The sequence below is a fragment of the Gracilinanus agilis genome, chromosome 1 (genome assembly GCF_016433145.1).
Source record: "Gracilinanus agilis isolate LMUSP501 chromosome 1, AgileGrace, whole genome shotgun sequence".
Classification (NCBI taxonomy): Eukaryota; Metazoa; Chordata; class Mammalia; order Didelphimorphia; family Didelphidae; genus Gracilinanus; species Gracilinanus agilis.
Window position 1 is genome coordinate 476,848,560 of NC_058130.1, and position 15,274 is coordinate 476,863,833.

The window sequence follows — 15,274 nt, forward strand, 5'->3', positions numbered from 1 at the left end:
TACTTAGACTTGAAAACAGGATTAACTCTCCTTTGTCTACTTTTGAATTGAATCCACAAAAGATTGAATACCTGTTCAGGACTAGGCTAGAAGCTAGCAAGGTACTTGGAGAACTCACAAGTCACTTACTTGGAGAGCTCCACCCTTTTAACTCAGTCCCAAACTTGTGAATCCTAGGATCAGAGTTTGCTCCTTTAGGAACTCAATCAGCCAGGAACCTGTGAACCCTTTGGATGAGTACTCACCCCTCCAAAAGGTGTGAACTTGTTCCCACAAACAATGCCCCCTTCCCCAGGGCAGTGCTAGACAATTAGGAAACTGTGATTGGCCCCTGTGAAAAGGGGCAGGGCCAGGAAATCACCATAAAAAACCATGAATCCTGTGGCTTGAGTCAGTCTTGTGAAGACTGTCTCTGTCTATCTCAGTCTCCTGACTGGAGAAAGACAGTCTTGAAGGGAGGTTATCTGGAGACTAGGGCTTGGAGCTTCCTTTCTACTTGGACTCTGACTCAAGAATAAGAATTTGGAAATTTCACATCAGCTCCCAGTACTCACTTCCTGGGTTTCTCTGTCTCTGTCCCTGTCCCCTCCCCAACGCTGTACCGCTTCCTTTGAGCCCTGCGGTTTATACTGTTGTGTTGGGCACAGGGAACCCAGGAATACTCGTCGTGGTTCCTGTAGCTCCTTACCATGGGGAAATCCGATTTTCTTAGCCCCAAGGCCATTGCTAACCATATCAAATCCAAGGGGCTCCAGAAGCTGCGGTGGTATTGCCAGATGTGCCAGAAGCAGTGCCGAGATGAGAATGGTTTTAAGTGCCATTGCATGTCAGAGTCTCATCAGAGACAGCTCCTTCTGGCTTCTGAAGATTCTCAGCAATTTATGGATTATTTCTCAGAGGAATTTCGAAATGATTTTTTAGGACTGCTTAGAAGACAATTTGGCACAAAGAGAGTCCACAACAACGTAGTATATAATGAGTATATCCGTCATCGAGAGCATATCCATATGAATGCCACCCAGTGGGAAACTCTGACTGATTTTACCAAGTGGTTAGGCAGAGAAGGTTTCTGCAAAGTAGATGAGACACCCAAAGGTTGGTATATCCAGTATGTTGACAGAGACCCAGAAGCTATCTGTCGACAACAAGAACAGGGGAAAAAAAGGAAGCAAGACCTTGATGAAGAAAAAACTGCCAAGTTTATTGAAGAACAAGTGAGAAGAGGTTTGGAAGGAAAAGAAAAAGAACAGCAATGGCCAGTTTTCACCGAATTAAACAGGGAAAATGATGATGAAAAAGTTGCATTTATTTTGAATAAAGGAGCAAATACTTCAGGAACTTCTAAAACAAGTTCTTTGGGTTTTAGCGCTTTGACTGCAGCCTCAGTGAAACGGAAAGAATCAGCCCACAGTTTATCTCAGTCAAAAGAAAAGAAGAAGAAATCTGCCCTTGATGACATCATGGAGCTTGAAGAACAAAAGAAAAAAAGTGCTCGAACAGATGATTGGCTGCACCCTGAAATTACTGTGAAAATTATAACCAAAAAACTTGGAGAGAGATATCATAAGAAAAAGGGAGTTGTCCAGGAAGTAATTAACAAATACACAGCAGTGGTAAAGATGATCGATTCTGGAGACAAATTGAAACTTGACCAGACTCATTTAGAGACAGTCATACCAGCACCAGGAAAAAGAGTTTTGGTTTTGAATGGAGGCTACAGGGGAAATGAAGCAACTCTAGAGTCCATCAATGAGAAGATGTTTTCTGCCACTGTCATGATTGAGACTGGCCCTTTAAAGGGTCGAAGAGTTGAAGGTATTCAATATGAAGATATCTCTAAACTCACCTGAGGATGGGAGTTGGTAAAAAGCACTTTAAAATTCTAAAGCATCAAACTCTGGTGTTCTCTAGAACAACATATGAATACCATGTTAGGGTACTTCTTTTGTATGAGACAAAAAATACATATATTTAAATACTGCTGTTTATCTTAATCATATTTGGAATTCATTCAGATTTATTAATGTCTTAAGTTATTTCATTTTTAATTTTGTCCATGTATTTATTTCCTTTTGTAATATGACTTGGAAACTGTACCTTTTATGAAAATGATATTCTGAAATGTTTTCTTTAAAAAAAATGAAAAGAATTTTGAGTTTTTCTCTCAGTCAGTTCATTCCCAAGGTTTCCATCCAGTATGAATTCTGATGCTGAGTAAGAAATGAGCAGTAGTTGGAGTTTCTCACTATTCACTAGTGTGGTGCAGACAGGGGGCATAACTGACTTTGCAGATTTCTTCTGTCAGTTAAGGGTTTTAGAATCTTGGGAAAAGTTCAGTTGATCTTGGGAACTCGTGGAGAGAACCAGGGTCCATCTGAGCTCCTTCTTGAGATTGAAACCTGGCCTATATGTTGCAGCTTTTCTTTTGAAGATTTGTTAATTTAGCTAATTCCTTTGAATCTCCTTACCCTACCTTATTCCCACGTTCCTTTCCCTGCCTGAATTCCTGTGAGGGTTTGGAAGGAGGGTAGTTCGGAGAGTTAGTTTAAACTTGGTGTTTTAAATAGTCAAATAAGGCTTACCCTTGCAACAATTTACCTATTGAATCATTTGTATCCAACTTTCCTAACCCCATTGATTACAAAATCACCTTGAGAGCTAAGTTAAGGCAGGTCCTTTCTCAGTCTCACATTCCTGCCTCTCTTCCCCCACCTGAAGTTTCTCTAAGCGGCTGTTAGGGCTACCTTGTATCCTCTACCCTGCCAATCTATCCTAGAAGACAATAAACCCCGTTTGTATTAATCAAGACCTTTTGGTTACTTCATTAATAGATTAATAAGAGAGGGAGGAAGAGAGAAAGAATAACATACTCTCTGGACTTTGAGGGAAGCCGAGGGTATCCATTTTGAAGGAAGTGTAACTTCAATATTAGTCCATTCCTGTGAAACTGACTAAAACCTCAAGTCAGTTTCAAGCTGGCCTTGGCTAGCTCTAACCTGGCTCTGTAAAAGTGTCCTTTTACTTGAAGGGCTCAGTCTGTTTCCCTTCATTGTTTTGTCTCTAACCTGGGTCCCAGTCAGTATTTCCCTGCTGCTGTTGCCTGCCTTAGATTAACTCATCCTCACCCTTGCAACCCTTGTTACCTCAGTATTATACTCCCTAAACTCAGACATTTCCTTATTTCTCCTATCACCTCAACTACCAACTTTCATCATTGTACCTTCCTCATCCACCATATTGCCTTAACTTCCTTACTACCTAGTCTATTTCCTTGATTACCTCCAGCCTTGGGTCCCTTGCCTTGCCTTATTCCCTATTCCTACCAGCTATTACCCCTAGATTCAGTCTCATATTACAACCTACAGATTCCCTTTTTACGTACAAAAATTCCCTTATTACATCAGGTTTCTTTCCAGTATGAATTCTCTGATGTTCAATAAAATGTTCTGATGAAAAGCTCTCACATTGTGTCAATCCAAGAAAAATAACCAGAGAAAACAGTTTCCACAGAGAATATTTCTTTAGAAAGAAAGAATTCACATATGGGAGCCCCACTAAATGAGTTTTCAAATAGTCCAAGTCTCATTGGCATGGGCTTTTTATACTCAAAATAGACAATCCAGAGGCACCTAAGTCTTCTCAGAGTTAGGATAATGGATTAATTCTGATTATGCCAGGCTGTTAAAGGATCAATTAGAAATTCCCAAAAAATGTTTTCCTGATCAGATTCATTCCTACATTCACTGTTGTGAGAGCTTTGAGGTAAAAACTCCAGGTTTGGGACAGATTACCCTTTGCAAGAATGCAAGGCTCTAAAGCTTAGCTTAAAAATGAAGAGAAATTTATTAATTTGAAGTCATGTTGAAAGGCCAGGAGACAATATGCACATAGAACACTGCTTCCCAGAGGAGGAGAAGGAAGGGAGGTTGGAGATTTTATACCCTTTTGACCATAGGGCCTAAGTGACTAGAGGAAAGGATGAGGATGGCATCTTATTGGGTCTCTGGAACCTGAGATAGAAGCATAGGACATAACCACATGACCTAAGTCAAAAGGGAGTGAATCCTCCAGTTTAGAGAATAATCAGGTATCTGGGATATTGTTAGGGTTCAAAATGGGTGGCTTCCAGAGGAACACACGAGACAATGCAATCAAAGCAGGAGAAAGCTTTATTGCCAGTGTGCGCTGGGGGAACTCAGCAAGAGAATCCCGAGTGGTGCATTCAAAGGAGGGAATATTTATGTTTCTAGGATATAGGTGCCTTTGTCTTAGGGTTAGCTAATAGCTAGACAGAGGGAGTAGGGATGCTTCCAGGTGCCACAGGATATGATTCTTAATCTTCAAGGCTGTTCTGTTTAGGAATCTTCAAGGCTGTTCCGTCTAGGGGAGGAGTTGTGGCCCTGGGGCTGTCAGCCAGGAGTTGTGTCCCTGGGACTGTCAGCCAGAGATAACTGCCCTGCTTGAGCTGGGCATGACGTTATCCAAAAAACCCTCTGCTGTCAAGCTGTTAGTTATGAGTTTCAGCTTTTTGGCTATAATATTTCTATAAGCTTTTTGGCTATGATATTTCTATAAGCTTTTTGGCTATAACAATATAAAATAGATGTTTATCAGGAGCAAGCTGGGAGGTGCTGTCTGTGCTCATTAAGAATGAGGGGAGGGGGCAGCTGGGTAGCTCAGTGGAGTGAGAGTCAGGCCTAGAGACAGGAGGTCCTAGGTTCAAACCCGGCCTCAGCCACTTCCCAGCTGTGTGACCCTGGGCAAGTCACTTGACCCCCATTGCCCACCCTTACCAATCTTCCACCTATGAGACAATACACCGAAGTACGAGGGTTAAAAAAAAATAAAAAAAATAAAAAGAATGAGGGGAGAGATCAGAGGGGCTCAAAGTCACCTACCCTAGCACTGCAGGAATGCAAGGAAAAAGTTTGCCACCTTCCTCCTCATTCTGTGTGCAGCTGAGTAGGAGCTGATCTAGAACATGATCATTTTAGTTCCCCTTCCCTGAATTTCACCAGAGGCTGAAACAAATATACTAAGTAGCATAAACTGACCATGAAGCAAATCTTACCCAATTCCCAGAAACTGGTAGACTAGAATTTAAAATGACTCCAATCTGAAGAACTAGAGGTCCATTCCCAGCTATTCTGGCCACTCTTGAATATTATGCCAAAGATTGAATTTAATAATAAATGGATTTTTACTCCTTGCTGAAGGACTGGAATAAAAACACAATTAACCCTAGGTACTTTCATTCACTTCTCAAACACCCCAAAACCCTGGGCCTGAACTGGTTCATTTCCCCAACCTTCTGTGACCATGGATATTCCTTCTTCCCCAAGCTGCAGTAAACTCATTTTCCTGATCTCCCTAAAAAGCATACATAGGGCCCTGAGTTCTAGATCAAAGGAAAAATTCCCAGCAATGGTTTTTTCCCCCTGAGAAAATGGTCTCCTTAAGTGACTCTGAGTGGTAGTTGTGATCTTTATTTCCCTCATCCAAACTAAAGATTTGCTCTCAATGCTACTCTGGTAAACCTTATTAGGATAATATTAAGATTTGGGTTTTGTTCAATTAGTTTTATAGATAAGAAATAATGAAGCTGTCTCAAGCTCAATTTGGAATCTGGAGAAGGGCTGGTGCAAAGTTCTATAGAATGTTAAAGTCTGTGGAGATTAACTGACATTCTAGGCAATTACTCCTGGAAGCTGAGGAAGTGACAGGCTGATTTTTGGCTCTCTTGCTTTTGGAGTTTGGTGAGAAAGCAGACGTTGACATATTGAGTTTCATGGTTTTTTCCCCTGTGTCAATTTGGGAAATACCAAGATCTTGGTTCAGTGACTGGCTACATTTGGAGAGTTATTCATCTGAGAAGAAAAACCAAAGGGGCAGCTGGGTAGCTCAGTGGAGTGAGAGTCAGGCCTAGAGACAGGAGGTCCTGGGTTCAAATCTGGCCTCAGCCACTTCCCAGCTGTGTGACCCTGGGCAAGTCACTTGACCCCCATTGCCCACCCTTACCACTCTTCCACCTATGAGACAATATACCTAAGTACAAGGGTTTAAAAAAAAAAAAAAAAAAAAAAAAAAAAAAAGAAAAACCAAAGTTCTTGTCTTTTCTCTGGGCTCTGTGGGAAACCCAGAGCTAGGGCTGAGCTTTGACCAGGGCTCAGTCAAACTTGCTCTCGCTGACCTTTTGATATTTTGGAACCAGTTTGTTACTTATAAGGATTTTAGAATAGATCATTTAGATAAGGAAGTAGGTTTTTAGTTAATTTAAGGAGAGAATGTAGCCTAGGTCTCCCCAAGAGAGAAGAAATGCTTTGTAACATCAGACGTGGGGGGCATTAGATAGAATTCTCTTAAAAGTGAGAAATCCTTTTTATATACTTATACCCTTTACCAAATCTTATACTATTAATAAAATAGGTTTTATTTTTTTATTTTTTGTTTTTTTGTTTTCTAACCCCTTAACTTCTGTGTATTGGCTCCTTGGTGGAAGAGTGGTAAAGGTGAGCAATGGGGGTCAAGTGACTTGCCCAGGGTCACACAGCTGGGAAGCGTCTGAGGGTTTTATTTTTTCATATATTAGTCTTCATAGTATTTTCCTTGCACAAGGCTCAGAGGTAAAAGCTCATAGCTACCAGACTAGCCAGCTGGGCTTTACCTCACTACAACAACTTAAGGATACTTTTGGATGCAGCTACCAAACAGTTTCAATATCATCCTTACAGCCGTGAGTTATTTTTTCAGGCTAATGAAAGTTTCTCAAGTTTGAAATTTCCAAAGGTCATAGCTCAGACTGATTTTTTTCCCACATGCATGACCTCTGTGAAGCTTCTTTTCCAAAAAAATCACAGAAGTATGAAGTCCCATTGCATGTGATGTGTCAACTCAGCCAACTCACAGGTTTCTCTCCATTTTTTTTTTAACCCTTGTACTTCGGTGTATTGTCTCATAGGTGGAAGAGTGGTAAGGGTGGGCAATGGGGGTCAAGTGACTTGCCCAGGGTCACACAGCTGGGAAGTGGCTGAGGCCGGGTTTGAACCCAGGACCTCCCGTCTCTAGGCCTGACTCTCACTCCACTGAGCTACCCAGCTGCCCCCTCTCTCCATTTTTTTTATAGTGAGTGAGATTTGTTCTGATCAAAATCCTCCTATCCCCCCTCATTATTGGCATTCATGAAATTTCATTCCAGTTTCAATTCTATAATGTAGACTAAACTCTGCAATCAGGTAGAATGCACCCACCTATTATATTCTTAAGGTTTCTCAAAATATTTGACTGCCTCAACCCCATGACAAATAGTCAGCACTTGGAACAAAACTTTCTAGCAATACAATGACCCAAGACAATTCGGAGGGATTTATGGAAAGGAACACTATCCACATTCAGAGGAAGAACTGCAGGAGTAGAAACACAGATGAAAAACAACAGTGTGGATACTTGGGTTGATGAGAACATGATTGGGGATGTAGACCTGAAAAGACCACACCCATGTAACTATCAATAATGTGTAAATAAGTCTTGACTGACCACACCAGTGGAAATGTGAATTAGCTACATTGGGAGGAGGGGGTGAGTCAGGGGATGGGGGGGTGAAGGAGGTTAAGGGTAAAGTAAAAACATCACGTATGTAACCAGGGAAATTTTTTCTAAAAATAAAAAATTTAAAAAAAACTTTCTAGTGCTTTAGCATCTATCATTTAGTCTTCTTGTTAAGAAGGGACATGAATCCACTCTTTGACAAAAACTGCTGGGAAATTTGGAAAACAATATGGGAGAGATTAGGTTTTGATCAACATCTCACACCCTACACCAAGATAAATTCAGAATGGGTGAATGACTTGAATGTAAAGAGGGAAACTATAAATAAGTTAAGTGAACACAGAATAGTACACTTGTCAGATCTCTGGGAAAGGAAAGATTTTAAAACCAATCAAGAGTTAGAGAAAATTACAAAATGTAAATTAAATGGTTTTGATTATATTAAACTAAAAAGCTTTTGTACAAACAAAAACAATGTAGTCAAAATCAGAAGGGAAACAACAAATTGAGAAAAAATCTTTATAACAAAAAACTCTGACAGGGGTCTAATTACTCAAATATACATGGAGTTAAATCAATTGTATTAAAAAATCAAGCCATTCCCCAATTGATAAATGGGGAAGAGACATGAATAGGCAATTTTCAGGTAAAGAAATCAAAAGTATCAATAAGCACATGAGAAAGTGTTCCAAATCTCTAATAATTAGAGAAATGCAAATCAAAACAATTCTGAGTTATCACTTCACACCTAGCAGATTGGCTAAAATGAAAGAAGGGGAGAGTAATGAATGTTGGAGGGGATGTGGCCAAATTGGGACATTAATGCATTGCTGGTGGAGTTGTGAACTGATCCAACCATTCTGGCTGGCAATTTGGAACTATTCTCAAAGGGCTATAAAAAAAATGCCTGTCCTTTGATCTAGTCATACCATTGTTGGGTTTATACCCCAAAGAGATCATAGATAAACAGACTTGTATGAAAATATTTATAGCTGTGCTCTTTGTGGTGGCAAAAAAACTGGAAAACGAGGGTATGCCCTTCAATTGGGGAATGGCTGAACAAATTGTGGTATATGCTGGTGATGGAATACTATTGTGCTCAAAGGAATAATAAACTGGAGGAGTTCCAGGTAAACTGGAAAGACCTCCAGGAATTGATGCAGAGCAAAAGGAGCAGAGCCAGAAGAACACTGTACACAGAGACCAATGTAAAATAGAATGTAATGGACTTCTGTACCAGCAGCAATACAATGACACAGGACAGCTCTGAGGGATTTATGGTAAAGAACGCTACCCACATTCAGAGGAAGATCTGCAGGAGAGGAAACATATAAGAAAAACAACTGCTTGATCGCATGGGTTGAGGTGGACATGATTGGGGATGTAGACTCAAAACTATCACACCAATGCAACTATCAACATTTGGAAATAGATCTTGATCAATGACATGTTAAAACCAGTGGAAATGTGCATTGGCCATGGGTAGGGGGTGAAGGGGAAAGTAGGAGCATGAATCATGTAACCATGTTAAAAATGAATATTAATAAATGTTTAAAAAAAAAAGAATCTCTCACATGCCCTCCAAAAAAGCAGGGTAGAAAACAGTCACCTGCAAACCTAATTCCAACCAGATATTGCCTAATGCTTTAGCCTAGAGAGGCTTGTACTTCTGCCAACACTATGTCTTTGATTTCCATGTTTGCCTCTCCTTCACATGTGCACTGTCATTGTCATGCTTGATGAGTCTCCATTAAAATTTGGGTAAGGATTCCCACTTCATTCTGGTCCTGTCCATTCTCCCTCCATGAATCCCCCCCCCCAAATAAAGAAAATCTATTATCTTTTGGCACTTATCTGATCATACAGATGCTAAATTACAGGAAATGACAAGCAAATCTCAAATTCTCACCTATAGTCCTCAGGCCAATAGGAAAGCAAAAGTTTAGCCTCTGGGGAGGGGTGGGCAGGGCAAACATGAGTCTTTTCTATTCCCAGGTTTAAAATCTTATAAATGCATATATATATATATGCATTTATAAGATTTATATATATTTGAAAAAAAATTTCATGATAAACTTCAGGGCATTGTAGAAGAAGATGGTGATAGCAATGATCCAAAGTTGCATTATTACTGAGCCAGGAATCTTGCAGAAGTTTCACCTGTGCTTTACTTTGAATGGAGTTTAATGCTGCCTTCTTAGATGGTAGAATTATCCTTCCAGTAAACCCTGTGGAGTTCTCATTTAGCTTCTGAATTGCCCCATCATTTGTCAAACCAATCTTGATATTTAATATACTGGTCCAGATGATCAAATATAGTTCTTTGCACCAAGTCTCTTGGAAGCTGCCTTCCTTTTTGATCTTTTATTGCTGTGTGCTAACTCAGCTTTCCCTCCAGATCAGCAATAAACTGTTCATCCATGGAGAAGTGCTCCCATTGGCTGATATGTCTGACAGTCATCTTGCCTTGAGCCACCACTCTTTTGTTCAAAGTGTGGATTGTGAAACATGAGGAAACATTAGCTCAGGACTGTCACAAAGGCACTGTACTTCCATGAGCAAAGCAGAATGTCAAAAATATTAAGAGTTTTCTTACTATCTCCCTCTGTCTCTTTAAGAGACAAGGAAGCAGAAAGATTTCTCAGTAAGAGCCATTGACAAGCTTCTGTGTAAGAGTGGTGAAGATTCTGTTACCTAGGTTATGAGGATCTTATGTAAGGAGCACCATTAAGAGTCAAAATAACTCTTGGGTCTCTGGAATCCTAAGGAGGAGAGGGTCAGTCTGTCTTTGTCTCAGTCCGACAGAATTTTTACTGTTGAGGGTTTGGATTGAGAAACTGATTTAAGGAGGTTGGAGGAGATAAAGGATATTTATTAATTTAGGTAGCTAGATAGTGAATATAATTTTAGATACAGTGGTAGAGAAGTTAGGTCTGAGTTTGACTCAGGCAAGAAGAACCTGCCCAAGAAGGCAGTTAGATTCAGGGTTTCTTGGAAATTTTAGTGTAGGATTTGGATTTTAGGCTTTGTTATAAGATAGGGAGGAAAGTAAAATAATCACTCTATTTCCTATCCAGACTTCTCCTCAAACTAAATACGTGTTTGTGTTTTACCTAACTGCTCTCTGTACTTGATTCCAACTCCCACTGCAAAATTTTAACCCTTCACAATAACAAAGGAAACATGAAATGCACAGATCTAGAGATATCACCTATCCAAATACTCTAGTGGACTATTTGTTTGACCCATGCTAAAGATTCTCAGGACCTAAAGACTCCAGTCTTAGAATCAGTGGTGTCCAGGGATGGCCCAGGGTCATGTCAAGTTTCCCCATAGGATATTTGGGAACTTCTTTTGATGTTTAGTCTAAAAGGCAATTTGTGTTCTGTGTGAAGTCATAGATCACATTCTCACTCTGGCTCCCACTATACAACCAGATGAATAATGGATATTTTGTTGGGAAGAAAAGTGACAGATATTAAGTTACTAGTTTAGAAAATAAACTAAAACCTCACTATATAGTGTAAAAGAGAATTTTTTTGTCTCCTGAGGTAACACTAACGTAAGTACCTCATTTGTTTGTGAAGACAGAATTAACTCTCCTTTGTCTTTCTTTTGATTGAATCAACACAAAATTCAACTAGGTGGAGGAGCTCACAAAGCACTTAGTGAATTCACACCCTACTTAGTGCTAGGTGAGAAGCCAGTAAAATACTTGGAAGAGCTCCATCCTTTTTTCTAACTCAAACATTCAGAAATTTGTGAATTCTTTTAAGACTTCACACCCAAAGAAACTGTGAACCCTTTGGGTGATTATTCACTCTTCCAAAAGGTGTGAACTGGTTCCCACAAACACTGCCCTCTGAGCAGTGCTAGACAATTTGGAAGCTGTGATTGGCCCCTATGAAGAGGGGAGGAGACAAGAAGCCACTATAAAAGGCCCTGAATTTCTGAGGCTAAAGGTAAATTGACTCCAAGAAGGAAGTAGGCTTTGAGAAGGAGCTTGACTTCAAGAAGGAAGTCAAGCTTCCCTAAAGAAGAAGGTTGCCTCAAGGGAAAGCCTCAGGAGTCACCTTCAGTGCCAGTCATTGTCTTGACCTGCCTTATAGAGATAACTTGGATGAGTGGATAGCTGGCTTTACCTTCCTGTCTTCTGAAGATAGTTTAATTTTGATTGAAGATTTAAAGTCCTGGCTGAGCCAAGCACTGGAACAATATCTGGATAGTTTAATGTCTTTTCCACCCTTTTATATTCCTCTACTTTCACTCTTTCCACCCTCTTTTGTAAATAAAAGCTAATTTTCATATATTTAGCCAAACTATTAATTTTTAACACTTACAATAGTGACCTCATAAAACTGTCCAAAACACCTCCCATAAGAACCACTATTTGAAGATGGTGAGGGAATTTTATTATTTTAGCTCTGCCATGAAATACTGAATTACATTCATCCATGCCACAAAAAAGATCCATGTGCCATCTGTTAAAACACCAAGTGTTTTTTCATTCATTCTTCTTTTCCTGAACAATTCCAATAAGAAAAAAAGTAGGGCAATCCCACTATGCTGTTTAAGTAGTCATTTGTGATTTGGTAGATTTAGAGGGATTCAATGTTAAGAATGGAATCCAAGTGACAAAAAACCAGAAACATAATTCATACCCTAACACACTCTGATATTACCCAATCATATCAGAAAAAGTTTGGACACACCAGCAAGTGAGTGGAAGCTAATAATAGTCAAAATATGAAGTTGGGAAATGGAGCAAAAAGGAATAACATGTCTTTGACCTATGACAATTATTTGTTTCTCTCTTCTCTTCCACCTCCCATATATTTGATCAGATTATTTTAAGGAAGAAAAAAAAAGTTATGCCAAAGTTTTAGAAAACATACTTAGAACAGGTTAGATTTTAGCAGGGGGTTTTGATAGAAATTTCTCAGTTTAGAAATTATGCTAAGTAAAAGAATGTAAATGATGTAACAGAGTATGGCAAGGGCAAACAAATTTGAGGGATCTATGGTAACCCTTATGATTTTGGGGGGAAATGAGGGATTCTAGTAGGTTGTATGGATCTGACTCTTGGGAAGAATAGACAAGACTCAAGACATCAGGCATCAATTGGTTGCTGTCTGTATCATTGGCAGCAGCTCCTTAAACAATGAGATCTCAGTTATGTTGAAATGATCAAAGCATGTAGAATTTTTTCCTAACCTAAATGATTAATTGGCCTATGGAAAAGTAGGATTCACCAAGGCAAGGCACCATCCATCTTTCTCAGCTCTTAGAAGTAGAAAGGTAATGTTTTAATGCCTTATTTTTCAGAGGAAAAAGGTTTAATTTGTGGGCTTTAAGTCTTTTGCCAGCCAATTTGATGCTCTTAGCCCCTCTTGTCCTTTCCACTGAATGAAAGGAGATTAACATTCTCTTTATGAGTTCCTACATCTAACACTAGAAGGGAATGTCAGAAGCCATCTAGTAGTACAAACTTCCTTGTTTTACAGATAAGGAAACTGAGGCACAGAGAAATTAAGTTATCTTGGCTTTCAGTTTCTAAAAAGGCCATCTTCCCTGTGTGTAGTGTGAACAAAATTGCAGCTATAACTAAAATTAAGGATAATGGGGAAAGAATAAAGTATTTCTCATGAAATTTGAAGGAAAATTTCAATAATTTTTATCCATTGAGAGGCCTACTCTGAATGAACACCTCTCACTGCCCTTTACGTTGGAAAATTTTCCAGTTTTTAATATGCTATACCACACAAGTAAACAGTGTGAAAAGTAGAATATGAATCCAGTTCCTGACTTTATAAGCTGAGAAGACTTGGGTGGATGAATGGGGAACTAAATAATACTCTTCAAGTATGAGATACTTACATAGAGTAAAATTAGACTTATTCTGCTTAATGGAAGTTGAATAGATCTAGAAGTGGTGGATGAAATGAGAAGCCAAATTTGATTTGATACAAGAAGAGCCCTCCCATCCCTGAAGATTTGGATGAAAATTAAAGTTTTCCCCAGTTCTTTGGGAGTTGGCTGCCATTGACAATTAGGAATGACTTTGCTTTGAAGTGAGTTTTTTTGTTTTCTCAAAAATATTTAATATGAGCTAGACAAGCATCAAAAAGGAGCAAATGGGTGGGTCGGGAAAGAAGAAATGTCCATGAAACACAAATCTAGTTATGAACACCTTTAAGAAACACATAAAGTTACCATGTTTCCAAAAAAAAAAAAAAAGTAGCAAGAACTGGCCCCAAGTGGATAAGAGAGTCATAAAAGGTAGTAAGTTCCCTCTGCTTCAAAGATTTTGAGAAGAGACTAGATTGCCCTTAGCCAAGTCCCTTGTCATAGGGATTCCTGTTGTATGAGTGATAAACAACGTCTCTATCAACTCCAAAATTCTGAGATAGTGACTGAATTGATAAGGGAAAGAAACTTCTTGCTGTCTGGCAGGACTAAGTATTTCACCAGAAAGTATTTTAATACCATTTCTAAATTTTTATTTTCATTGCTTTCCAACTAGTATCCAGGGTACCTTGGATGTGCATATTTACTTTTTCCCCCCACTTTGCCCTCAGAAGGGATGCTGTTATCTTTGCCTATGCCAATGCACTAAACTACTATATTGTTTAGTTTATCTAGCTGCATGGGATTTCTCTAAATAAGAGAATCCTTAGCTCTGTAGAGGAGTTAAGGAGAGATGACTTTTTCTCTGTCAAGAAAGCTTGGAGCAGATTTTCCATGTCCTGCAATGCAGGATCATACCCCCAACAGATGTTTTCCAGCTTTTTAATGACTATAATAGTATAATCTTCAAAGGAAGAGGTATTTTGTTTGAATCTCTCTATATCTAGGGAGGTGAAAGGTGTATTCTGTCTTAAGGGCACCACCTCTCCAGTTTTGAGGGTGGGTACTTCTTTTAAGGGGAATAGGCCTTTAACTGAATTATTTTCAATTTCTGCCTCTTGGCTGGATATTTGGATTGCTATGGAACAGGTGAGCTAAGAAGTAGAGGTTGGTCTGGGGATGGAGAGGCAGGGCAGGAGAAACAGGGGTCAAGGTGGGTCAGTAAAGGAAGTTGGGTCTGAGACAGTGGAAGAAGAGGCAGGGCAAAGGGAGATCTGGCATAGGCAGAAGTGGTGAGAGGAATGGGTGGGGGCTGGGTGGGATGGAGAAGTCAAGCAAAAAGGGGAGAAGAGGTTAAGCCATGGGCTTCCAAAAGCTGAACAAGATGAGATAGGAGGAAATCAGCTTGAAACATGGGCTGGGCAGGTTTGAATGGAGGGGAATCTTCCTCTTGAATTTTAAAACTACTTAAGTGTTTCTCAATATTTTCCATTTGAGTCTGTAGTTTAATCAAAGTAACCTCCTGTTGATTTTTCTGGAGGAGAAAATATGCTATGAATGAGAGCTCCCCCAGGAACAGTGCTAAATAAAATTCTGAAGTGTTGAACAGTTCAAATTCAGTAAAATTCTCTGGGAGCACAGACTTTTTCAAAGTTAGGGAAAGCCATTCCCTCATTGATAGCCTGATTTTAAATACCATTATTAGACACCTCTCTTAGCTAACATAAAAAATGAAAAGCAGCCAAAAGGCTTTAGCTAAAGAAAAAGAAAAAAAACTCTCTCCACCCTCTCAGCCAAGAGTGTGGAAGCCTCCCTGGCTTAGTTTAAATCAACCTGGCAGGTTAATGGGGTGAGAATTGGAGTAGGCATCATGGAAGGGGCC

The 15,274-nt window shown here is 39.5% G+C and overlaps 1 protein-coding gene across 1 annotated transcript; it reads left to right on the forward strand.

Moving 5' to 3' along the window:
- The first annotated feature begins 689 nt into the window (after positions 1–689).
- Positions 690–1,850, forward strand: LOC123253058 (DNA/RNA-binding protein KIN17-like). Its single transcript, XM_044682340.1, has one exon. The coding sequence runs from the start codon at positions 690–692 to the stop codon at positions 1,848–1,850; it is 1,161 nt and encodes a 386-aa protein (XP_044538275.1).
- Positions 1,851–15,274: the final 13,424 nt, after the last annotated feature.